At 38.6% G+C, this 27,352-nt stretch overlaps 1 protein-coding gene across 1 annotated transcript in view; it reads right to left on the bottom strand.

Annotated features, from left to right (window-relative positions):
- Positions 1-27,352, bottom strand: part of LOC134790436 (nephrin) — a 639,608-nt gene that overhangs the window by 13,931 nt on the left and 598,325 nt on the right. The window contains exon 15 of the mRNA XM_063761218.1: positions 9,325-9,561. Within this exon, the coding sequence (XP_063617288.1) occupies positions 9,325-9,561 (237 nt within the window). The remainder of the gene's footprint in view (positions 1-9,324; positions 9,562-27,352) is intronic.

The following is a 27,352-nucleotide window of genomic DNA, read 5'->3' as shown; positions in this document are numbered from 1 at the left end:
TAATTGCATTTTTATGAATTTTCCTTTCGCAATTAATTTACAATACGTATACAATGCTTCCTCGGAGAACGTCGCGGGGTGTATTGAAAAATATTTCGAAACAGAAGCGGCGATGTATTCATGAATATTGATGTATTCGTGAATATTCAACGCGGCGACACTCGGAATTGAAAACAGGAAGCAAATTCAGATTTTAAAATATTATACCAAAACTATATTTATCCGGCGGATCTCATCATCATAATAGTCGAAAGACATCTACCTACTGCTGGACAGAACTTCCCCCAGTGCTTGAAAATGGAGACCTCTGTTCAAAACATACCGTGCGAGTGACTAAATATAAGTAAATTAACCCGTTAAACTCCAAGTACCTACTCATGAATACCTTTATGTGACACAAAGATACCTATGTGTCATAGTTTATTGATCTGAATATGCCTCCGACCGCGACCGCGGCTAGTGGCGGCCAGCGAAATCCACTCCGAGTTAGCATAAAACACGTCAAACCTATCGCTGCTCAAAGCTCCAATGCAGTCGGCTTTTGGGACTAATACGAGAGAGCATTTCAATCCCAAATACACTAATTTTTGCGCACACTCTGCAAAATCAAACTTTGCGCTAACATGCAGGCCAGAGATTCTTTACGTTTTGATTTTGTAACACTTTGATACAAATGCTCTTAAAGCCATGGTGTTCAGTGTCACTTACAAATGTTAGTTTCACGATGCAGATGAGTTTTGGTCTGATGATATCCCATTAGTAGGTTTAAAATGTAACTAACTATGTTAGAGCAAAAATCTGCTTTCTAGAATTCTTAGAAAAATGAAAAGTGGAACTGGACTGGGGGACTGCTCTTTTACTAAAATTAGGAGCATTGAAGCATTCTTTTTATGTTGTTATTAACTTTTTCGCAAGTTGTTACTACAAATATACAGACAAAATATGTTTCAGTATATTTAGAAACTAAAGAAATAGGGTATAATAGCAATGATCTGATTTTTGTGATGAAATAGTGTGACCCTTCTACAGTAGGCGCTGAGATGTCATTTTACTACACTTTCTTCTTTGATATTTATAATTATTTACTCTTTAAAAGTCAAATCAGAAATGTGATAAGAGACTGCACCGTTCCTATCCAATATCACTCGATTGATTAAATTAAGATTATCTTTCGTTGTAAGGGAAACGATCTAATATAGAATGTAATCTTCTTCAGAATCACGGCGAGCAACGAGCGATACAATTTTCTTGTAAGAATCTTTCGGATCCGATCGGACAATGCAGACGAGTATGTATTGTGCTGAGATTGAATGAGATACATTAGGGAACTGCACTGGCTCGATCACGGCAAGGTTCTTGTCAGGGCCGTCTTAAACTATGCTGAGGCCCCTGGGCACATAAGAATTTGGGGCCCTTTTGGAAAGTAAAGAAAGCTTATTCAATAAACATATGATCTTCTATTTAGCATGGGTAATCAAATATACTGATACTGTCTGTTCTTCGGGGCCCACTGAGGATGGGGGCCCTGGGCATGGGCCCCGTGTGCCCTTATGGTAAAGACGGTATGTATTACTAGCTTGTCACGTGAGAAAGAGTTGACAATCAACGTCCTATGAAAAACTGCTAGCCACTAGCCAAGTCATCTTAGGTAGGCTTCCCGACATTGGAGTATTTGACTCTGTAGACAATATATCAAGGAAATTTAAAAGCAAAATATCAACTTGTGTGTAATGATAAGGTACGCGCCACATTTACGTTGATGTTCGTTCGAGCATCTCGCTCTCTTTTATATTTATAGTTCGACCCCATTTCTTATCACCTCACACACGCCTTTTTCTCAGGCCAGTCAAACGGGAGAAGAAAAAAGATTAACTGAAAATTGACTCGATGTTTTGTCTGTTTTAAGACGAAATATCACTGTCTGCATTAAAAGCATAAAGAAGAAGATTGTGCCAAAAAAGGAGTAAGACTCAGAGTAAATAGACAGCGACCACTGCTAAGATCTCTTAAAGAAAATGCCGAATTTATATCGGTGAATATAACAGTCTAGAATATAAACAAAACCTAAGCGTACTTTCTCAGTTTCAAGCGGTAAACTTGTAATAACAATATCGAAAGTTCTCCCACAAACCTCGCACTCCTAATTAAAATATGTCTGTAACAGTTTTCCCGACTTCCCAAACTAATCAACGTGAAGAGCTCGGAGCTCGCGTGTCGCCCGCCCTTAAAGGGATAGTGGAGATATGAGGTTCCATAACGGGTTTTATTGCGGCGAGAACGGCATTCATTACCTCGCGATTTATGGCCGGGCCAGCGGTCACTATGAATATAAGAGGTCACCTTTTATCCTTTCTAATAAATTTAATTCGCTGGAATATTGACGATGGTTATTGACGAGATTTGAGGTTTGTAGTAAAGTTATACGTGTTTAAAAGAGTCAACCGGGCGAATTCGAGTTTTAGTTATTAGTCAGTGTCAAAAGTGACGTTTTTGGTTGAAGAAATGTTGGAATCAGTACTAATAACTAAAACATGAAATGGCCCGCATGACTAAACGGGCCGGGGCTGGTATTTAACCGACATCTTTATGTTTAAAATCTATAGTTTGGAGCCCGAAAATGATCTTTCATCAACAGTGACATTTCTAAATATAATCGGTTCATAACAAAAATTTAAATATAAATCGGGCTCATTTTCTTAAGATATGACTAAACCTAGACGTATGATCTTACAGTCATAACCTTTTTGTAGATGTAGCTACGTACGTAGTACATTCAAGCAAACATGCACTATACTACATTTTTAATGTAGAAATAATAGTTTACGGGCCCGTATCCCACTAAGGTAGAAGTACTAGTGCTCGACGCTGCACTAGTATTCGACATGGGCACTTTATGTCAAAGTGACAAGGATTAAATTTGAATACAGAAAAATCTTCGCCGTTAAAATTTAACCTATATTACTTTGACATAAAGTGCCCATGTCGAATACTAAGTAGTGCAGCGTCGAGCACTAGTACTTCTACTTTACCAACGTTAAGAGTGTCTACTTCATTATTTAATCTGATGAACCTTTTGACATATGTTAAATTGAAATTTAGTAAAGTGATCGTCCTTGATCGCGTGAGGTTGAAACGACTGTTTCGTCTTGAGACTTGGAGAAAAACCAAGTAGGTATATAAATATGTTTAGTTAAAAAAAACGTAATAAATAGCCCAATTTATTTTTCTACTACAATATAAGTTGACCTTCAAATTGAATTCCAAACCGCCATAATCATTACGATCGTTTGATGGATATTGTAAAAATTCGGCGGTAGCAATTAAAAAGCCGTGTAAATCAGTTTAATGCCCGTCCGTACGTGTTTGGAACGCGTGTTATTATAATAGGCATTACGGTATTATTGCGCCATAACTCTCCCGTCCGTAAAAATGTACGCTACACGGCTCAGGTGGCTTGTGACGAACGAAATGTACGTAGGCGGCGGTTATAGGAAACATTCGTTATTTGACAGTTGACAGATAGGTAGTGTGACAATATTGGTTCACGAAAAGTCACATTTTTGCTACATCACGCGTGACTTTCAGTTTCCTCAAAGCACTTCGTACATAGAGTCCGTCTAAACTAGCTTTGCAGCGACTTCAATAGAACATTGTGAAGCAGTGTTATTATAAACGTCATATTTTCATAAGAGTTTGACATTAATGAACTGAGACTTTGTCATTGCAAATGTCATGGAGAGTAGCTTGGACCAACTCTAGCCAATATCAAAAGCCTGTGCTTTTGCGTATTGCTTGTGCTGTGCCTTTTTGTGCATAGATACTGTTATCTAGTACAAACTATTGTAGCTACGTAGATACTGTGCTTTAGATATTCTCGATATTAGGCACAAGTCTATCAAGTGCAAAATTGTAACTGTCTGACAAAACCGATGTGTGTTTTGTTGTCTTTACTAAAGCATGAGACGTTGTGTTTCCCGCTCTTAAGACCGTGGTCAGTTACCATTTAGAGCAGTTATAAACCGAGCACTTCTGAACGTAAACTTTTTTTTATGTAAGCTTAGAAGCTCTTTAAGCTTATAATACTCGTGTACTAACCTATGTGTGCTACTCTTTTTACTCTGCGAACTCTGCATCGCAAATCTGATGGTAGAGTAATTGCCCTAGAATGAGGAATCGAGGAGGTAAGTTCGTCTCAAAGTGTCGTTAGTGCGCCCGCATGCGAGTCGTTAATTAGCCGTCACATCGTCGCAACTGTCGTACCGTACGCCTTCGTGGTTGCAATAGCTGCTCGTAGTGTTAATCATATGTGTCTCAAATTTGAAATGCTTTTTATATTAATAATCTCCTTGTAAAGCTATTTACGACGAAAGACGACGACGTCACGTGATCGCTTCTGCATACATATATAAAAGCTAGGAGCTTGAAACAATGTGTATGGAATTTGTTTATCGGTCCTAACTCTTATAATAGGTAATCAAAATATTGAAAAAAGTCAAACGAAGGGGCATAGCAACGATTAATATACATCAAAATAATTTAAAAATATTTTCCATAATGTCAATATCCAGGGAGGAAAATGGAGACTACTGTTGTATGGAGATGCGGTCTTCCACTGTCCTCTTAAAAGGTTTAATAATAATAATTTACTAACAAAGTGATCGTTATCAACGTGCTGTATTGGTAGCAAAGTATGGTTGACAAAACAACAAATACGCAAGTATTTTAAACATCATGTATTTCACAAATTATGAGATTTATATAGATATTTATAATCACTTATCCAAATTATACTGAATAAACGACTAAAATTTGTTCAACAGATTTGGCTGTCAGTCGTTCACGTCGATTGGAAAAAATCCATTTTTAATAGCTCAATGACCTTTCTACGTTAACAGAAGTCACAAGAAGGTTAATTTAAGTCTCTAAAATATTGCACGCAACTATAGTTGTATTTTTATGACATTTAATGTCATTTGACGTACGTTGTTTTAAAAATGTCTTAGGGCGGAAAAGGTTTTGTACCGTAAAGAGTTATATCTAGAGGTGTAATCCTAAGTTAAGTATTTATTTTATAGTTAAGAACAAAAGTGAATATTCAAATTAATTTGTTTTTTCTGCCAACCATACCCTTTGCTACGAAAACTGCACGTTGATAACGATCACTAAATTCAACTGTTTACGTGAAATTTTTGACATGGCGTTGATGATACTTTATTATTTCACTGTCACGTGGTGGCGAAAAGGTTAACAAATTTTTATATTTTTAATTACTTTTCATTGTGTCTGAGATCAATGTTACGCGAACAATATAACCCTGTGCCTACCCTACCGGTTACAATTTAACGTTGTAATCACGTTTTGAGTCGAAATGAGATCGAATTGAAAGACGTATTTATATTGACTGAGGAAATTAGTCATTTCGTTAAATAATTCGAATTGTTTCGGAGGTATTTTGGGACTAGAATGCCTCTTGAAGCGTTTTAGAAGATTAAATTAGCTTTGTTACCATAAAAAGTAAATATTAAATGTCTCATATTGTCTCAATCGTCTAATTAGGGATGTTTTCGACTCTGACACACTCTGTGCCTCATTAAGGCAAATTGGAATACTTACCTAATTTATTTTTTATGCTTTTAAATAGCTCCCGCTATCACAAGTAAAATACAATGGTATTCAATATGGTTTGCATTGCACTTGTATCGTAACGTTCTTGCGCTTAAGTAAGCGCTTAAAGATTTTTTTTATTGATTAAATATAAATTATTTATACTCGTAGAATGTACCGGTCATGACGACAGGCGATAAAGAGTATGGTTTAACCGATCACCAAAGAATAATAGTTGAAAATATAGTAAATTTCCATAAAGGTGCAATCACTTTATGCCCACAGAATCAACTGACGTATACGGGTGTGAAAATAAATGTTACAAAATTATATTTACTGCGCAATAATATGATAAACTATTTACGGCCGTCATGCGTGTTCGGGCAGTGCTACCATGTTGTTTGTCAGAGAATATTTAAAATATATCGCAAAATATATCACTGGTTTTTCAGTTTTTTTTGTCGTAATATCCGCTGTTACGGCTCATGTTAACCCTCATCTGCTCATCGCTTCAATAAATCTGCGTACGGACAACATTCTGAATTCATTTCCCGATAAATTTGAAACCTAGCTATGCATACTGGGTGGTTTTGAACAAAGGACTAAACCGACAATTTCATTGTAAAGTCTATCAATTTGGACATATTTAGAATGTTTAAAAATAACTTTATTCAATTTGTATCAGTGTAAATCCTTTAGACTATACAACGAAGCTTTGGAATAAATACCTAATACAGAATTAACGAGTATCTATGCAATCTAATACATGAAGTGTTTTTGGGTGATTTCTGGATAGTTATGGGATTGAAACTATTGGCTGCTTCTTGTCAATCTCAATTAGAATTTGAGAAGGATTTACTTTAATAAAGTGGATATAATAGCAAGTTGAGAGTGTTGTGTCGGGGGTTGCGGAAAATTTAATAGAGTCCGACCAAGTTAACTCTGCATCACATTTGCAATGATTAAGTGTGTTATTATTGAAGTGGATTATGTATTATGTATGTTGAATTAAACACATATTTCGCACTGGTTCTTTATTTATATAAAATACGTGTTTTTGGTACAAATCTAAATCGAAAAGTCATCTTATTTTTAGGGTTCCGTACCCAAAGGGTAAAACGGGACCCTATTACTAAGACTTCGCTGTCCGTCCGTCCGTCCGTCCGTCCGTCCGTCCGTCTGTCACCAGGCTGTATCTCACGAACCGTGATAGCTAGACAGTTGAAATTTTCACAGATGATGTATTTCTGTTGCCGCTATAACAACAAATACTAAAAACAGAATAAAATAAAGATTTAAATGGGGCTCCCATACAACAAACGTGATTTTTGACCAAAGTTAAGCAACGTCGGGAGTGGTCAGTATTTGGATGGGTGACCGTTTTTTTTTTGCTTTTTTTATGTTTTTTTTTTTGCATTATGGTACGGAACCCTTCGTGCGCGAGTCCGACTCGCACTTGCCCGGTTTTTTTTATATGTCATTGTTTAAATGTAGAAAATCAATAAAACTAAATCAAATAAGGTTTTAATACCGAACATTCTCGGCCCTTTTAACAGAAAATTAACTTAAATTATACTAGCTATTCTAGCTAATTAATAGGTAACAAAATAATTTTGTTTATTGGCCTAATGAAAACACCTTTCTGGGTTCTGACTTGGACAGACCGTACTAAATTGTCCGATGTATTTTTATTAATAGATATTATTTTACCCAGCGGCCAACAAGCAGGTGGAGTAGCTTCATCTTTTAACAAAACAATTTGTCCAATATCTAAATTGGTCCTTCTCTGCAGCCACTTGCTTCTTGGTTGCAGCTCACTCAAGTAATTATTATAAAACTGTACTTACCCAAAACTTTTGTTTTATTTGAGTAATTTTTTGATACATATTTAATCTATTTTCCGCTTTATGAACAATACTAGGCTCAGGAATATCTGAAATTGGAGATCCAATTAAAAAATGAGCCGGTGTTAGGCAAACAATATTGTCGTTATCAGGAATGTCAAAAACTGAGCATAAAGGCCTTGAATTCAGAATACCCTCAATCTGAACAAGAACTGTGTAAAAAAATTCATAAGTCAATCTAACATTACCTAAATATCTTTTCAATAAACTTTTAACAGACTTAATTCCAGCCTCGTAAATTCCACCCATGTGGCTGGCAAGAGGAATTGTGAATTTCCACTCTATGCAACTGACATTACAATAGTCTATTACTTGACTATATGAAGTATTATTTTTAAATAACTGATACAATTCATGAAGCTCGTTATTTGCTCCTTTAAAATTTGTAGCATTATCCGAGTACAAATGTGTACAGTAACCTCTGCGACTAATAAATCGTTTCAAGGCGCAAATAAAGGCTTGTGAGGACAATTCTGTAACTAGCTCTAGGTGTATTGCCTTAGTTGACAGACATATAAACAAGCATATATATCCTTTAGTGTACTTACAATTTCGAAGCATAGAATTTCGAATATATACTGCTCCGCTAAAATCAACACCAACATGTAAGAAAGCTCGTGTTAAAGTGACTCTTGGAGCGGGTAAGCTAGCCATCTGCTGCTCACAGGCTTCAGCATTGTATCTGACACAGCGAACGCATCTATGTATGACTTTTCTGACTTCCATACGACCGTTAATTGGCCAATATTTTAACCTTAGTCCGAAAAGCGTGCCTTGTATGCCTATGTGCAACAAACGAAGGTGAAAATATTGGCCAATTAACGGTCGTATGGTTTTAATACCGAACAATTATTGTCATAATTAATGTCAAAAATCTATGAAAATATGACATTTATAATGGCACTCCCTCACTTTTTTGGTTCTAGTCGGTGCTTAGCTTAAACGGTCCCTAGTCCATCTCCATCCTGTATATCACACCTACAGTCCTACACGTGTCATACATCTAATAGGGAATAAGGAAGCGAATTACTTTATCCTATTACCTATACCAATTCCTTTATAAATAAGCAAGTGAATAACTTTTGTACTAAGTATAACATATTCCTTTATAAGCAAATGAGATAAGTGAACGAGCGAGTATAGTCCGTTGAGGCGAAACTTCGTTCATTAGAAGCGCTTTCAGGCTGCCTCGTGGCTCTTGCTTGGCTCGTGCGAGGCAAATCAAGATATACTCGGCTAGTGGGTAAGCCGCTAACCAAATCTATCGGTTATATAAATCGCGTCGAATTAATATCAAGTCAATATAACAAAGACATGACCGAATAATGATATGCCATGAAAGTATTCAAACGATTTCAAGAAATCGCACGATTTGAAAGTCAGCGAGAGAAATCTGAGAAATGGCACTTGAATAAGTACCACCTACCTCTACCTATTATAATTGGAAATAGCTCGAGTCTTATGTGAGTTATTTTGAAAGACTGTGCTTAAAAATATTTCAGAGTATTGTACTTAAGTAGTGTTTAGTATTTCGGAGCGACTCAAGTGAATTCATGCCATCTAACGGATTTCAGTCTACATAAATACCGTTGTTAGGTACATGAAAACTCATTTTCTAATTATTTTCATATATTTGTCTATGTTTCTTTATTTTATTTACTATGCCAGTTTATAATTGTCATACTCGTAGTATTGTCATTGAAGCATTTAATTCAAAATATTTGTTAGATGAAACATTTCTATTTATTGTCGTAACACTCGTAACTCGGTCGCATTGCTAGAGAAAGAATCTATAGATTTAATAAATATAACTTACAGTAATTATTTGGTATTAGGTCCGGTTCGGCGTCATCATGATCAGGCCTCTTGATGTCCTCGACAGGCGCGGGGGCCATCGTAGCGCGCACCGCGGGCGCCGGCGGCGGTTTGGCTCGCGATCGGCGTCGGCGTGATAGCGCGCACGCGCCGACGAGGAGCGCACAGGCGCCGGCGCCGAGCCCGAGCGCGCCGACGGCGCCTGCTGTGCTGCCTAGTCCGAGCCCCGTGTCTGACGCTGCAACAATATGTCATTATTAGCTCGTTAGTATCAGGAAATCAAGACTGATTTTCTGTATAACAACTTCAATAGTCAAAGAGTCATAGTATGTACCTACATAATTATTAAATATAAAGCTTTTGTAATAACTTATAATTATAGACGTTACAATAAAACAGGTTTTAACAGATTATCATAATAATATACATAACTCTTGTTGAAAAGTCTTATTAATTATCCAATATTTCACGGAATCACCGATTCGCGGGTAGCGAAAATAATAATTAATAACAGTTATCGCTTGCAATATGACGATCTGCTGAAATACGTTTCAGAAACCATATTCCACAACGTTTCCAAATTTAAGAATAAAATTTACCTACAACTCAATTTTCAACCTTGTTTCGTGGACACTAATGTCTTGATTTGCACGTTAACAAAAAAACTCATTTTTCTTCGCTCTGCTGGGTACTAGATTCCCAAAACAACGAATAGAAGTGATGTTTCAGATGAGTTCGAATGTTCACACCGTATTGGTGAGAGAACTGATAGCGAAGCTGATAGAAAATTACTGTAACATTCTGCAAAAATGCCTGGTGGCCGTATTGTTTTACTTCGTTGCTCGCGACGTCCGACATTTCTAGAATAAATATTATTCCAACGCTGAAATAACACACTGTAGCAGAATAGCCGAGCTATCAAGGTTCCTCACCCCTTATATTCTAAAAGATTCATTGTAATAAAAAAGGCAAATCAAATTGGAACGACTCAGAACGGAACAGGAGTCGGAATTAGCATTTTGTGTAAAGAGTTCCGCCGTGGGACCGAGATCGCAACGTTAATAACATAATTGAAAAGGCTGGGAGGGGGGTGTCACAAGGAGTAGCATAATTGGATTTCGCGTCATTTATGCGCCGGTGATGCAGTTCGATCGCCATCGAACAAAAAGTTCGCTCTACGGCTCTAATTAACTCAGGTAATTAAAGCTAGACTAGACAGGAGCCTCGGGCCACTCAATTTTACTACGATGTCAACGGTGGGCAGACTTTATGGCCAATATAACTTGGATAATAACTCGAGCCTCAAACGTTTAAGGCTCCAAGAGACGAGTCGTATGTCAGGTGAGGCGACGTGTCCGCAATCCATTTCGGCAAGTGCGAAGTTTTAGAAGCAATTAGCAGTGCTCTGAGCCGTCGACGCCGCGGCACTACGCCCCGGTGCGGTCCGCGGCATATTACGTGCACATGTGACAACTTCGCGCGACTTGTTACTTCCAAACTTGGCACAACATGTCCCTGCTCAATTTCGACTGAGACCACGCTAATGTGGATTGCAATAAATTGAGTAACAATGCTAGCAAAGTTAAGCGCGTGGCCACATCAGTCTCGGCCGACATCTCACTAAGTGGGACAATGAAACGATTTGGCGCAGTCGGCGGGGGATGCGGGCTATTTGTAACTTCAATAATTAATGAAGGGTTAGGGCAGGTGCTCGCGGCGACGATACTCCTTCCGGGTCCCTGCACGCATAAATCATTCATTTCGTACAAATTAATGTAAACCTTCCAAACTCAAATTTTACCCGGCTATTCGTGATCTTTTCGATTCATTGGAACCAATTGACGTCGGCGTAATATTGAAGTTCTAAATTCTGTGTAGTGACATATTTGCATATTCATATTTATATTCTTTATTTGTATTGATCATACATTGTCAGATTATTATTTCTTGCTATATGGATGATGATGATGTTTGATAAAAACTATCCTTTCTCGGACATCAAACTCCGTCCATACCAAATGTCACCTAAATCGGTTAAGTGGTTTAATCGTCAAGAGGTAGCAGACCGACAGACAGAGTTACTTATGCATTTATTCTATAATCTTAGTAGGGATGTTGATGAACCATATAAATACAATATTAACTAAGAGAATAACATTCCAACCCCATTTGAGAAAAGACTTTATCATGAATCTCAAACAAGTACACTTGAATCTGTGCAGAATAGTTTGACATTACGCACAGCGATCATATGATCACCAGATATGTCCGCATGTGATCGTCAAAGGCCACTCGCATCTTCGAGCATACTCAACGTCCGTGCTCGCTCGCCGAAACATTTTAATTCGACACTGAAACATCCAATGCGTTGTCGAGTTACTGACGCAATCCACGCGTATCAGCGTATACTTGACATGTGTTTTCTCTTGTCAATCGGACGCTATTACAGAGTGAAATAGTAGAGTAGAGTGTTGTGTTCCATAATAGATGCTGCTTTAGTAAATTTTCCCCACGAGCAGGCTTAGCACAGGAGTGCCGCGACCCGTACCCGTAGACTCTCTACTACTCTAATTAATACAGTTAGTGCCACTTACACCATTCCACTAACCCGGGGTTAACCGGTTAAACCTCGAGTTTCTATGATTACCAATACAATTTGATACTGGGTTAACGGTTTAACCGCTTAACCCCGGGTTAGTGGGATGGTACAAGTGGTCCTTGGAAAAATACGGGAAGCGATCCTGTCCTGTCCTGTGCTAAGCCTACCAACACATTGTTGACACATTTTTTTACAAACTTTCTAATCTAATCCAGCCGTATTATTGAAGTGGCTTGCATTCTATTATTTCTATTATACAGGGTGGAAAGGCACGACGATCCTTCCCGGAAGTATTAGGTCGTTTAAGTGATACAGAGACTATTGGTAATGGTAAGAATCGTTAATTGAGTAAAAAATAAAAATTGCAAAAATACTACTTTTTAACTGTGGTGATAACCCTATAGCATGTGCACATGACGGCTAGATTAAGGATCTCCGTTGGGAAAGCTCGGGACTTTACACTTTTTTCCGATCGTTGACAGTATCGCAATGATGTATGAATGACGCATAAATGTCAAATAAATCAAATGCATGCAAAAATATTACAAACAATTTTATTACTTTCTTAGATAATTACTTTTTTCCAATATTTAATACTATCTTCTTTTCACATACGGTGTTCAAATGTACCTCCGTGTATTACAACGCCGCCGCAGCCCGTACCCGAGTATGTCTATGCACATGCGATATAGTGTATGCTCTTCGTCATTTATCCTCCGCAGAAAGCACCAATTAGCCTTTGTCTCATTTCGTCCGCAGTTTCACATTCCGTTTGGTTTGGTACACCATATCTTTTACACAGCCCCACAAATTTAAATAGCCACGAGCATCTAACATTTTTATTTGAAGAATATGACATTCAATAAGTATAGTTCAATGAAAATTTAATTTCAAACATCAGACGTCTTGTCTATTTCCTACCACGCAAGAAGGTTTGTTAGTTTGGTATTGAAGAAGTATTTATTCTTGATTTATTCTTAGTATTTCATTTTTGCAAGTTCATTTGGTGCAACTAACACAACCTACTTGTTATTTTTAATTATTTTAGATAGTTTCCAATTATTCGAAAATAATTTTGTGAAACGTGTTAAGAAACTAAAACCTTTTTATCAGTCAAGGAAACCAGAGATATTTATAAGACGATTGCGTACTTTTGAGTGGTTGTCAATGTCACCATTTGAACTGTCGTTGTAAACAATGTTGTGGTTAGTATTATTAATATTAAGGAATAACATAACTATCATAACTATCATAATCGAAGGTTAGCTGGAAGAGATCCCTTATAGGGATAAGTTCGCCTTTGTACTTCCATTACTGTAATTTATTTTTGTAAACCTGTGTTGTGTACAATAAAGTGATTACTACTACTACTACTACTACTACTATTTCATTCAAGTATTGAACAAGTGGAACCACTAAGAAAGCGAAAATCCTGCAATGATTCTTACCGTACTGTAAGCAGACCTAAAAATGGTTAGATGGCAACAAATTAGCATAATTTCCTGTCGAATACTGATTGTTTACAAGTGAGTTCATTGACCCTGTCACCTGTTAGGGTTAGAACAAAGTAGTTTTTTGCGTGGATGTTTAAAAGGTCATAATTTAGAAACGGTTGCCCATATTAACATAGTTTCTATGGAGAAAATATAGAGCTTAGGCTAAACTATCTCCCATTTCCGGAAAGGATCGTCGTGCCTTTCCACCCTGTATATTCTATAGTAGATATATTCGTTTAGTCCACGGAAGGTTTACTTGTGAAAATTTAATCTCAGGCAATTTTCAAAGCAGCGGTAAGATGCCAAGAGCTTCCTCAAGCCGTCTGAGCCCACACGTGCTTGTGAGATTATTCTAGCTGGCTAATCATTAATGTATCGCGGCGGCGCGTTCGTTACTGCGTCCTAAATCAGCAAACTCGCTTTTGCAGGTAAGCCTTTATTAACGATTTTAAAGCAAACATTTGGAAACTGTGTAAATAAGACATAATATGTAAAATTCCATTGTACCTCCACTTTACTGAAAACCGCAGCCAAATAATAGGCCCTAATGATAGTGTTGTGTTCCTGCCGGTGAGTAAGGTTGCTAGAGCTCAATGAGGGTAAGGAGTGTTAAGGTCGGCAACGCGCATGTAATATCTCTGGAATTGCAGGCGTCCATAGGCTACGGAGATTGCTTACCATCAGGCGGGCCGTATTCTTGTTTGCCGCCGACTTAGTATTTAAAAAAAGATGAAAATATATAATCCTACAAACGAGATTTCAGTGTTTATATCGCATTTACCTGCTAAATAAGATATCCATATGTAAAATCACTCTGAAATAAATTTAACTAGTTAACTCATGTCATGTAGTTACACATGTCTAAATTTAGATAGAGTAGATAGTTGTTTAGATATCAACTAGTTCTCTTTTGCAGCGCAATTCGGGCAACCAATGTCACTTTTACTTTAGATAGAGTAAGATATCTATTAGATGTGAATTGGATCTCTAAGTCATATGCTGTGGAAATCGTTCAAGAGTATCTCCAGAATCGCGCAACTGTCAAATTTGACAGGTTAAATCTTAAAAATATCGTTATCGTATCTTGGTGATGTCTAAAAGATGTCTAATAGATGTCTATTTCAAAATCCGAATCGGGCCCTGAAATTGATAACTTCGGTATTTAGCCCGAGCTCAAAGATTTAATTTAATACCGGTCGAGATTACCTTCCAATGCCTCCTTTGATAGAGTTATTTGATCTAGTATCCGGCGTTACAGTAAGGGTCAAAGGCGACGTAAAGTGATATAGGAAGTATTTTCTTGGAGCTATTTTCTAGGCACAGCTATTTTAACTAAATTAATAGGTATCGCTTTAAATGTAACATACACTAATGTCGGGGTGACTTAGGGTATATTTAACCTAACTAATTACCATCCTGTAATAATGCTCCTTATCGCTTCTATTTAGTGAGAAGTTTTGAAGGTACTACTGATCATAAATGACGATATTTGTTTAAATAATACTAAACGAGTAGAGTAGAGATCCATAAATATCATAACATTAAAACAAAAACTACTTAGATCATAAATCGTAATGATATTCAACCACTTTTATGACATTAATTCTGCAGAGCATGAACTTTGACAAGCGAAGTACGTGCGTTTACGTACTTTAGTAAAAACTTGTCTGAAGTAGCTATTACCTGAATGGAATCACGTTACTATAATGGCGACGGACGTCGGACGTGCCTTCGTTACCTTTTGCAATTAAGTTTTTAAACTGATTTGCTTCTTTGTCAGCGATAGGGGAGAACAAGATAGTCGTGTAAAATTTATTGGTAGTTAGGCAGGTACCTACTTAATCAAGTTCGAGGGCTGAGTAGTAAAATACTGCATTGGTAAGAATATAAAATGTGAATACATAAAAACAGTTCAATCAAAACTGAGTAGGGTTTCTAAGCCGTTGAGGCACCTAATTAATCTAAGTATGACAATTGTAATGATGCGTCAATTAACATTGTAGTGATATTAAATTAAAATAAGTACACATGGTAAGCTTAGTAATGAGAGTTTATCAAAGGACAGGTGTATAAAAGATAAGAATTTGTAGTCGTAAATAGTACAAGTATCATTAATCGCTACAAGAAAACGATTGCACAAAAGTTGCATTAGACCCCACGCGACAAGTATAGTGGCCAAAATGGCGTCAGCTCGCTTCAACTGTAAGCGTCGTCGGCACAAAGGTTTATTTCAATCATCCGCGTATCTGATTATCCGCCATTAGCAACCGGCTGCGCTGCAATATTCGCGAATTAATTACGAACGGAAAAATACAATAACGCGCATAAATCATTGATAAAGTGCAATGAATAATGATTATTCATTTCGTCGTCCGGCGCGTATCGGCGGGGGTGATTTATCGGCGCGCTCCGGCGTCGGCGTCGGCGCGCATAAATTATCGGCGCTCGGCCGTCGACACCTCTGCTGTCGACAGCGTCAGCGTCTAACGACTAACTTTTACCGGTACTCGCTTCATTTTCGATGTCATACAGTTACTCAACAAATTTATCAAGTTTGTGAGAAATTGTGCTTGAAAATAATGTTGGTAATATCAAAAGTTACATTGACTATGATATTTAGGTTGTAATTTGATGTAAAGGTTAAAAAGTTTGTATTAATAAAATATTTTAAAACAGGTAGGAAGGTATATGATTGCAATCTACTGTGCATTATAGGCTATCAAATTACATTATAATTAAGAGATAAATAAAATAAACTAAAGTTTACAATGCCCCCTATTAAATGTTACAAAGAACTAATAAAAATAATTAAACAACAATAATTCACCAAGCTTAAAAAAACATCTTATCTGTTTTAATATTTCATTCAAAAAGCAAGATTCTATGAACTTATGTATATTATTCTGTCAATTGTGAACTAAGTATGTACGACTATTATTATTTACAGTTTCAGTAGCTATTATAGAGTTAGACCAAGAAAAGTCTGCAAGAATTTTGATAGCATACCCAAGTGCAAGTGTTACTTTATACGTGATAATTTGATAGAAGTTTGACGTTTAAAATAACACGTGCACTGCGTGTACTAACTCTAGGATTGAAATAAATAAATCCACGACAATGTTTGTCCGAAATGTTTGCCCGACATGTTTGCCGACCGGTCGTGCCTCACGATCAGTCGGCTCTGCACTTTTTATTGCCGTGTCCTTGCAAAGCTGCCCATAAACCAGACTGATGCCTATAACATACAGCACAAAATATATTGAGCAAGACAAGTATTTCAAAAAATACAGTTAACTTGAAACGAATACTTATTTTCTAGTATACCTATAAACCTAATAAACTAAACATAAAACTAATTAAAAACGAAACTTAAATATAAATAAAAACTAAATAAGTATAAATTAAATTGCCTAGGTAGACCGAGGCGATTCGGATCACTGGGGAAATCGGATCAAAATAAGCATTTCTGTAAAATTTGAAAGATCGCGGTTCGTTAAAGCCAGTCAATCAGCGTCCCGCGTTCGCTCTGTTCCTAACGCATGTCGCCACAGTTACTGCCATTGGAAAAGACTCACGCGTCGGTCACGGTGACACTTCCCGATGAGTCGCTCGTACAGGTGTATTGTGATTTTACCGCCGATGTAAAAAATGTGCAAATACAGTCCGTGATAAAAGTAAACCCAAAAGGCTAAAGGTTTGTAATTGTTGTTACTTATTGTTAATGGCGCATAGTGTTTCCTGATTTGATTTTGTTTTTATTGTATTTAAAGGTATATTTCCGTTACGCAAAAATAATTCAAACATATGATATGGGGTTATTCGGATCATCTGATTGGGGGCGATTAGGATCACATTATAAAACAAGGTTTTCGGACGTTTTTTTTGGCTTATTTTATGTTCGCATGTTTTAGATGGTGCGTACGTATAAAAAGAAGAGGTATCAGGGGGAATGGTCGGGAGAAAATATGACTACAGCTGGTAATAAGGTTTTAACGACCTCCTTGTCCCTACGTAGAGTATTTTCTTACCAACAACTAAGTTTTTCATATGGGGTAAATCGGATATGTGTGATTTTTCATGTTTTGGTTTGCAAAAGTTTACAGTTTTTGTTTATTTTCATTTAAGTTATTCGATTTTGTTGCTAAATGGCCATTAGCATGTTTTGGATTTATTGTTAAAATATATAGTAGCATATAGGAGTGATATTATGTTGCGCTTTCTGTAGGTGGCGTGATAAAAAATTGAACTAGAAAGGAGGAATAAAAATAATGCTCAAATGCAACATTAAAGATACCAATGATAGTATTTGACCTTTGTGATTCTTAATCATATGATTAACATTGTTAACCATTATTAATTAAGATTTTATGACAGAGTTTTTTTGATCCGTTTTACCCCTTAAAATGGGGCGAATCGGATTTTTTAAGAAGTTTTGTATTTTATTTTTCATAAATCATATTTAAGTTTGATTTTATGTCTGAATCTTGGATTCTGTTCATTAATAAATAATTTATCCAACTGAATATTAATAAAAACAGTATGACCTTAAAAATTGTATTTATTGACCGTCAAACAAAAAATTACCCGATTCGCTTCGGTCTACCCTACTGAAGCCCGTCCCGGGCTGCCTCCGACGCAAAGGTGCCCATCAAGCTCACTATGTTGCCGCGTTGGATTGCGATGGACAACCTTTGCACCAGGAAAATAAAAAAAAATAAACCTAATTAAATAAATAAAATATAAAATAAAAATATTTGGGACAATCTTACACAGATCGACCTACCCCCAAAATAAGAAAAGCTTGTTCTATGGGTACTAGGCGACGATATACTACATATTTATGTACTTAAATAGACAAATACATACTTAAATGCATAGAAAACATCCATAACCCAGGACAGAAACTTATATCCCTAATAAACATACAAAATAAAATGCAAACAAATTAAATACAAATAAATGCCCTTCCACCCAGGAATAATAAAACCCGGGACCTTCGTAGCACTACAAATGTATCAAAGCGTTCACTAGTTAAAATAATTTTAAGCTAGTTTTTACAGATTTTTCCCTTTATAGTTCGTTTTTTTAGCATTAGAAATAAGGTAAACAATCTTGATGTGTCTTTTAATTGAAAAACACATTTTAAAAATAAGTTACGGCAAATATGTAACAATTATGAATCTAATACGATCATTTATATTCTTCTGCTTTCATAAGTAATAGTTACTGATTTTTAAAAAGCGTTTTTCAATTAAAAGACTTGTCAAGATCGCTTACCTTCTTTCAAGTTCTTTCTAATGCTAAAAGAAACGAACTATAGGCGCAGTTAGTCACTTTTTGAGATTTTCACTTTTCGTCCTTTTCGTTCGTCACTTTTATAGCATAGTAAGTAAAATTAAAGCGTAGGTATACCTGCACGAACAATAAAATTATAATATGCCCAGGAAAAGGTGTGTAAAGTCCATCACTTCGTTCTGTCCAAATCGGTGCAAAGTTAGGTTAGACACTCTACCTACTCTTTTAAAACCTCCCTCTTTTCAAAAAATATCGTACATCTACTTCGCCATTTTGAAGTTCAACCGGCCACCCCTCTTTTTACAGTGTGTACCGGTCTACTAAAATTGTTTCCATGCAATGCTACTTGTGCAATAACATTGTTATGTATGGCGCTGTACCAACGCTTACTACGTCGGGCTCATAAATATAGATTGTGAACGTCTGTCTCATTGGATTGGGCTCATGACAATGCATCATATTTCACGAGATCTAAGTGAAGTGAACTTCGGTATTCATATATCCGTATCAGAGTTGTAAATAAGATTTTTCAGAGAAATATCTCTAAATTCTATTTAACATTTGTATTTTGTAGACACCCCTCAAAGGGGGAGGCCTATGTTCAGCAGTGGACGTCTTATGGCTGAGATGATGATGATGATTTTGTAGATGCCGATGAAAGGGCCGAGTGGAGAAAACGTGGGGAGGCCTTTGCCCAGCAGTGGGACACCAAAGTACGCTAATAATGATTTTTTAGATAAATGTCACATTAAAGATTTTATTTAGGATACAGATCAACCAATTAAATACTCGTAAGTATGCCAAATGTACAAATAAAACGAACGGCCTAGTAATTCGGACTTTAAGATACGTTTTTGTTTGAAGAAACGTGATGTTGAGTGACACTGACATATCCGATCCATATCGTATCTTTAGCAAATTTATGACGTATCTTAAACTTCGAATCAAGCCGGAATTAATCTTAAGACCACCCTCTCAAAACTAGGAAATTTAGAAGATTGATTTTAACTTAATTACATAAATTATATCATCATCAGACATAGACTGGGATGGTATGAACAGTTTTCGCAAACAACATTTTTGAACCATTTACTTTCTTTCCTTATTATAATAATATCTATCTTGTCTAAATTCTGTCTGTTTCTGGTCCGTCATCAGTTTAGCTTGAGAAGTAAAGCCATAACTGTATAGCAGCTTGAGAAAATGTAATAGCTAACTGTGTCTTCCACATTACAGGGTTGCTATTCACAAAGCTTACCAAGTCAAGAATGTAGGCATAGACATTTCTGCTTAGTGATCTGTTTGTCATGAAGTGAATGTTTTTTAGGATATAGGAGGCAAATGAACAGACGAATCGCCTGATGGTAAGCAATTTACCGTCGGTAATTGACATCTGTAACACCAGAGGGGTTACAAGTGCGTTAGAGTCGCACCAAACGAAGTCTGCAGCGGATTTGATAGCCCACGCAGTGTAAGTGTTATCTATAGGTACGTCATAATTTCATAGAAGTTTGACGTTTAAAATGACACTTTCACTGCGTGGGCTATCAAAATCGCTGCAGACTTTTTACGGTCTGAATATACCGGCCTTTGAGATAGGAATAGGTGTAGATAAGTGTAGGTAGTCTTGAAGGTGTGAAGGTCGTATATCGGTCTGAAAATACCGCTGGGCCGTTCACTGTACATTCCTATACTTATTGTTAATCAGCAATATACTTATTGTTTAATGACAATGCACCAATTTAAATTTTTTTGACCTTCTATTACAGCGATGGTATCATCATCACCAACCTAAATAGGTACACACTGCTGGGCTTGTTTCGTTGTACAAGTGGGCTTTGGCCAAAATCTTCACGCTAGCTCAATGCGAATTGATGCACACACACTTTTGTATTTTTACACAGACGTGTAAAGGTTTACTCACGACGTGTAGGATTCACTAAGAAACTGGTCAACATCAATAAAGCACACCCCACGTAAATTCTAAGAAACTCACTGGTACGGGGTTTGAAAACACAACTTCAGGCTTGGAAGCCATCATCTTTTTTAGGGTTCCGTAGCCAAATGGCAAAAAACGGAACCCTTATGGATTCGTCATGTCTGTCTGTCTGTCTGTCCGTGTATGTCACAGGCACTTTTTTCCGAAACTATAAGAACTATACTGTTGAAACTTGGTAATTAGATGTATTCTGTGAACCGCATTAAGATTTTCACACCAAAATAGAAAAAAAAAACAATAAATTTTGGGGGTTCCCTATACTTAGAACTGAAACACAAAAAAAATTTTTCATCACACCCATACGTGTGGGGTATAGATACCCCACACGATAGGTCTTCAAAAATGATAGTGAGGTCTGTAATATAATTTTTTTCTAAATTGAATAAGTTTGCGCGAGAGACACTTCCAAAGTTGTAAAATGTGTGTCCCGCCCTCCCCCTGTAACTTCTAAAATAAGAAAATGATAAAACTAAAAAAAATATACGACGTACATTACCATGTAAACTTCCACCGAAAATTGGTTTGAACGAGATCTAGTAAGTAGTTTTTTTAGGGTTCCGTACCCAAAGGGTAAAACGGGACCCTATTACTAAGACTCCGCTGTCCGTCCGTCCGTCCGTCCGTCCGTCTGTCCGTCCGTCCGTCCGTCTGTCACCAGGCTGTATCTCACGAACCGTGCTAGCTAGACAGTTGAAATTTTCACAGATGATGTATTTTTGTTGCCGCTATAACAACAAATACTAAAAACAGAATAAAATAAAGATTTAAGTGGGGCTCCCATACAACAAACGTGATTTTTGACCGAAGTTAAGCAACGTCGGGCGGGGTCAGTACTTGGATGGGTGACCGTTTTTTGCATTATGGTACGGAACCCTTCGTGCGCGAGTCCGACTCGCACTTGCCCGGTTTTTTTAATACGCCATAAATCGTAAACCGCAATTTTATTATGTTACTTGCTGCTACGGAACCCTTCATGGGCGAGTCTGACTCGCACTTGGCCGCTTTTTTTCTATTTCACGTAGTTATTATTGCCGAAAGGCTGATATGATGACATTGAGGAGCTTACGCTCACCAATTTTGCTAAAAGTAAAAGGGCAAAACATGGCCAATGTTGAAAGCATAAACGGTTTTTTATGCAGAGGATATTATATTATGAGGATACCTATAGTTGCTACGAATATAAAATACCTAAACTTGTATACTAGAAAAGAGCGTACAGTTGAGTACTGGATGCTTTGAGAATAGAACAGCTCTTAGGCAGAGTACTCGACACCTGCGCCTCACTTTACGACGGCACGTATCTTACGTGCTTTCCATGCATTCCCCATGCATAATGCCATCTCAGTTGTGTTGAATCTTTTAGTGAACCAGTGTAAAGTGGTCTTTGACAACTAAGCCAAATGTAAAGCGTTTCTACACTGGTTTGACTTTGCTTTGACCTCGTCCATACTTGAGAGTAACTGGAATGACACCAGCGGGCTTTGCGGTGCACTAACGCCTTACGGCATCGGTAAGCATCCTTACGACGCCGCACAGTTGACTTCGACAATAAATTGTACTTTCAATTGAAGTTATTGTTCTGCCGTGTATGGCCGTGTTTGCCTGTTGTGCTTTTTCGATAAAGCTGGTATGTTGACAAGGCCCAAATAATTGTTGAGATGAAAATATTGTTTTATTCTCTTTCAGATATAAGGGTTGCCGAATTTAAACTGTCGTGAGTCACACTAACATTAAACTAATTTTATGGTTTAAGTCACTTATTTTTAGTCACTCGCGCATAATTTTTTAGGGAGCCAAAATCAAGAAAGCCAGAACAGTGCTGAGCAGCGATCACGTTTTTGGTCAAAATTGGTTTTCGACCTCTAGACTCCTTGTTTACCACAACGATATAAAAATAAAATTGTATCAAGAGCAATTCTCAGTTGCCATGGTCCGCGGTCCGCGGCTGAACTATTTTGTATTCAGGAAACACGACGAAATAGTTCGACTACTCGAAAACTAATTATCTCCCTTCCTCCGACCCCTGCCCGGCGAGGTGCGTCTCCTTGTCCACTTGAGTCCAGTTCAGATATCAAATATGGTGACGGATGACTATAAACTAAAGCGTTCTAAGTCAGTACGTTAGTTATAAGTATTTTATTTATGTATTTTTATATTTTTATAGTAAATCATACAGTGGCTCCCCCGGGAACTGATATTTGTCGACAAAGTTGAACAAATAATCTTGTTTCTGAAATCCTCTGTATAGGGCTCCTGTTTGTTTTGCGGAACTACACTGCATTAAAATGATTTCCTATTACAATGTCGCAAAAGCGGATTTGACGATATTTGATCAATATGATCTACAAAGCCTACAAAGATGATCAAATAAAACCATCTAACTTCTAAGTTTGGCAGGTGATTGCAATGTCAGTGGGAATAGGTGGATTAGCTGAGGCAATAAATAACAATGAATTAATAACTCACACACAAAAACCGTTTTTCTACTCCAGCACACTTATATGTAGATTAAATGACTGCCAGTGAGATTGAAATCAACTTCATAAGAAGTGCGGCGCGCGGGGCCCCGGCGCCGTGTTCTTAAGATCCTAACAGCAGTGTCTGCAGTGTTCTTAGAAATATTCATAAAATATTATGAAACTGTTGTTTTTTTTTAATTCTGGATTTTAGGCAAAGATCTACAAATAATTATTTACTTTGATTTTATCTATAATTTTAGGTGTTTGCAGCTGTCTTAGAAAAAATATTGTGTGCAACATAAAATAATTAGGTCTTAAAATTCTCGGGCCTGTCTTTACAAAACTCAACTTCGTTTTGTTTTGTAACCTCGGCCCTTGAATTTTAATAACCCTTATTATGTACCTGTTGCACAAAAAACTATCAGTAACTTAGTAAACGCTCCATGTTGCAAAATGGCGCGGTTTTGAAATGAGATGCAATGCCAATTCACAACAGTTAGGATCGAGCATAAATATGTATACTCGCCGGTAACAAACGGTACAACACGATAAAATAACCAAAGGATATCACGCACTGAACTGACCTGATACTCCAGCAATGGCGGAATCCTCTCGTTGCGGCTGGTTCTTCTTTTAAGTTTAGCACTTTCTCCTCTTTCACACGCCGGCCGGCGGTATGTTAAACAGTCTTAGGTCTTTTGTCACGCAGGATATATCACTAACAAACTTAGTTTTGGAGGCTTAAAACATAATAAGCGATTTAAATCGATAGCGGTCGATCTGCACGCGGCGGCGTCTCGCTAGTTCTCGTTCTCGCCAACAGAGGCGCTGCTGAGGCTCGTTCTGAGCGTGTCGCCCGAGAGTTTCGGACGATCCTATTGGCTAAAATGTCAATATTGTATCGTTGTGAAGTGCGTTTTGGCTTTGCATCGATAAACGGTAGAAGCGCGCGGAATTTTGATTATTTACTTAAAAACTAAACGTTAAGAACGGAACATTCCGCCCACCAAAATACCAATGGGATTTTCCCGAAAGAGAAAGAAAACGTTACTTAGCTATTGATAAAACTACGATTTATGAATCCAATCTTAAAACTAGGGAATATCGTTAAGAGGAGCGATTATTCGGATGGAAGGGGACATAGTTTGACCAGGGGCCTTTTAACTAAATTATCCTTCGCAGTTCGCACGGTAGCCACCCGAACTACTCCGTCAGGTCCGTTATGGAGAGAGACAACTCGTCCCAACGGCCAATGAAGAGGAGGTCGGTTCTCGTCTTTGATAAGTACGATTGAGTTTACGGTTAACGGTGTTGAGTCTTTGGTTCATTTTGCCCGCAGAGTTAAGGCGTGTAGGTACTCATTTTGCCAGCGTTTCCAGAACTGCTGTTGGAACGCTTGGATGAGTTGCCACCGGTTTAGTCGATTAAGTTTAACGTCCGTGTAGTCAGAGTCTGGGACTGCTGTCAGGGGTTCTAATGTCAGGAAGTGACCGGGTGTGAGGACGTTCAGATCGTTAGGGTCAGAACTTAATGGACACAAAGGCCTCGAGTTCATAATCGATTCGATTTGGGTGAAACATGTCGATAATTGTTCGAAAGTTAAGACCTGGTCGCCAACGATGCGATATAAATGTGTCTTGGCGGCCTTAATCTGGATCTCCCATATCCCTCCAAAGTGTGGAGCAGACGGGGGGTTGCGTTTGAAAGTGATACGTTCTGCGTGCGAGGCTCGTTCGATACATGCCGCTAGTTGTGAGCTCGCGCCGACAAAGTTAGTACCACAATCCGAGTGTATGACGTTACAACGGCCACGACGGGAAACGAAACGACGTAAGGCTGCGATGAAGCCGTCGGTTGATAGCGTTGATACTACCTCCAAGTGCACGGCCTTAGTGCTTAGGCACACAAACAGGCATAAGTAAGCCTTATCGATTTTCGCACCGCGATGGGATCCGAGTTTGATGCGAAAGGGACCACCGAAATCAACGCCGACTACAGAAAACGGTTTAGCCTGATTGACTCGAAAGGCAGGAAGGTCGCTCATGAACGGTTGCAGAGGCTGCGGATGAAGACGATAACAGCGGATGCATTTCGAAAGCTGGTGTCATATCGCTCGCCTAGCCGCGAGGATCCAGAATTGTTGCAGGACTAAATAATGAGTCGTATTTAGACCAGGGTGAAAGGTTTTCCGATGGACGGATTCGATTACGCGTGTCGTAAGTACACACTTTCTAGGCAATAAGGCAGGATGCTTATGTTCAAATTCTAAGCCGGAGCGCGCGAGGCGTCCGCCCACCCTGAGAATACCTTGGTCGTCTAGGAACGGGTTTAGTTTGCGAAGACTACGAGGTAGCTGTTTTCGCAACCTAAGTTTCGATATGACATCGGAAAAATGTCGATCTTGGAAATGCTTGACGATTTCTAGTAGCGCGCGATAGCGCTCGATGTCCGTTATGAGCAGGCTTTCAGATCGTGAAGCGCTGCCACGCGCGTTGGTACAAAACCTACGAACGTAAGCTAGAATGCGACAGACCTTGTCCAACGACGAATATCTCTCTAACAGCTGATCGATTATTGACGTTTGCTTGATTGGTTCGGTTTGGCTTGTTACGAGAGTTACACGACGCTGTTCGGAAAGTACGACGTTATCGGTGTTGCGATCTTTCGAAAGATCTGTTGGCCATTCGGACGGCGATTGAGAGAGCCACTCTGGGCCCGCCCACCATAGCGTGTTGGTTAAAAGTTCCCGAGGAAACTGCCCTCGTGAACAGATATCTGCGGGATTCGTTCCAGAGGGAACGTGTCTCCAACAAGCGGTAGGAACGATGTCCTGCACGTGGCTAACACGATTTGCGACGAATGTCACCCAACGAGAGGACGGAGCGCGTAACCAAGCCAATGTAACGGTTGAGTCGCACCAAAGGTAGGTTTCGTCGACAGGCAGCCGTAGCGTGTCCTTGACGAACTTGATGAGATCAGCAAGTAGCACTGCTGCGCACAGTTCTAATCTGGGCAAAGATTGTTTCCGGAGTGGACAAACTCTGGCCTTTGCGCAAACGAGGTGGACGCGGACGGAGCCATCAGACTCGGTGACTCGTAGATATACAACGGCGCCATACGCTACCTCAGAACTGTCACAAAACCCGTGCAACTGATACGATTGAGCACCTTTGATGGTGAATTTGCGAGGGATTTTCAAATCTCTAACTTGAGGAAGTTGCTGAGAGAAATTGCTCCATTGGGACACAATTTCCGGAGGAGGAGTTTCATCCCACGAAGAGCCGAGAATCCAAAGTTTTTGGATCAAGGCTTTGGCTTGGATTGTCAATGGGGACAAGAAACCCAAAGGGTCGAAGATTCTGGCGACCTCACTTAGAATCGTTCGTTTGGTACACGGTTGATTAGAAGGTTGGGCGTTAAAAACGAACGAGTCTGAAGCAGGTTCCCATTTAAGGCCAAGGACCTTAACGGTGGTGTCTTCGGCCTCGGTAAATGCGATGGCGTCCGAGAGACACATTTCTGAGGGCAAATCCCGAAGAAGTTCGGGTCGGTTGCTTACCCATTTTCTTAGCTCGAACGCGCCGAGCTTGAAAAGTGCGATAACCTGTGACTTGATGTCACAAGCGTCATCCAGCGAAGAACTTCCGGTAACGACGTCGTCGACGTAAATATCGGAAGTTAGAACGGTTTTGGCCTTCGGATACTTATGACCTTCATCGTTGGCCAATTGCTGGATCGTTCGGCAAGCAAGAAACGGAGCCGAGGAGACTCCGTACGTTACGGTGTTCAATACGTATTCCTGAAGAGGCTCATCTGGGTGAGCTCGCCAGAGAATACGCTGGTAATCCCGGTGATGCGGAGCAACGTTAATTTGACGGTACATTTGGCGCACGTCGGCCATAAAGACCACTTCGTGCTCCCGGTAGTGAAGAAGAATCTCCGCAATGTTGGATTGTAACTTTGGGCCTGTTAATAGTCGTTAAGCGATTTTGAATGCGCATCTCTAGCTGAAGCGTCAAAAACAACGCGAAGCTTCGTTGTGGCGCTCTCAGGGCGCAAAATGCAGTGATGCGGCACATAAAACTTGCCTTGACCCATGTGCTTAGCAGGCACCAAAGTCATGTGACCACTTTCGATGTAGTCGGTCATGAAATCAACATATTGTTGTTTCAAGTCTGGAT

The sequence above is a fragment of the Cydia splendana genome, chromosome 5, assembly GCF_910591565.1.
Source record: "Cydia splendana chromosome 5, ilCydSple1.2, whole genome shotgun sequence".
NCBI lineage: Eukaryota > Metazoa > Arthropoda > Insecta > Lepidoptera > Tortricidae > Cydia > Cydia splendana.
The sequence above is the reverse complement of the archived record's forward strand: the minus strand, read 5'-3'. Positions and strand labels throughout refer to the sequence as shown.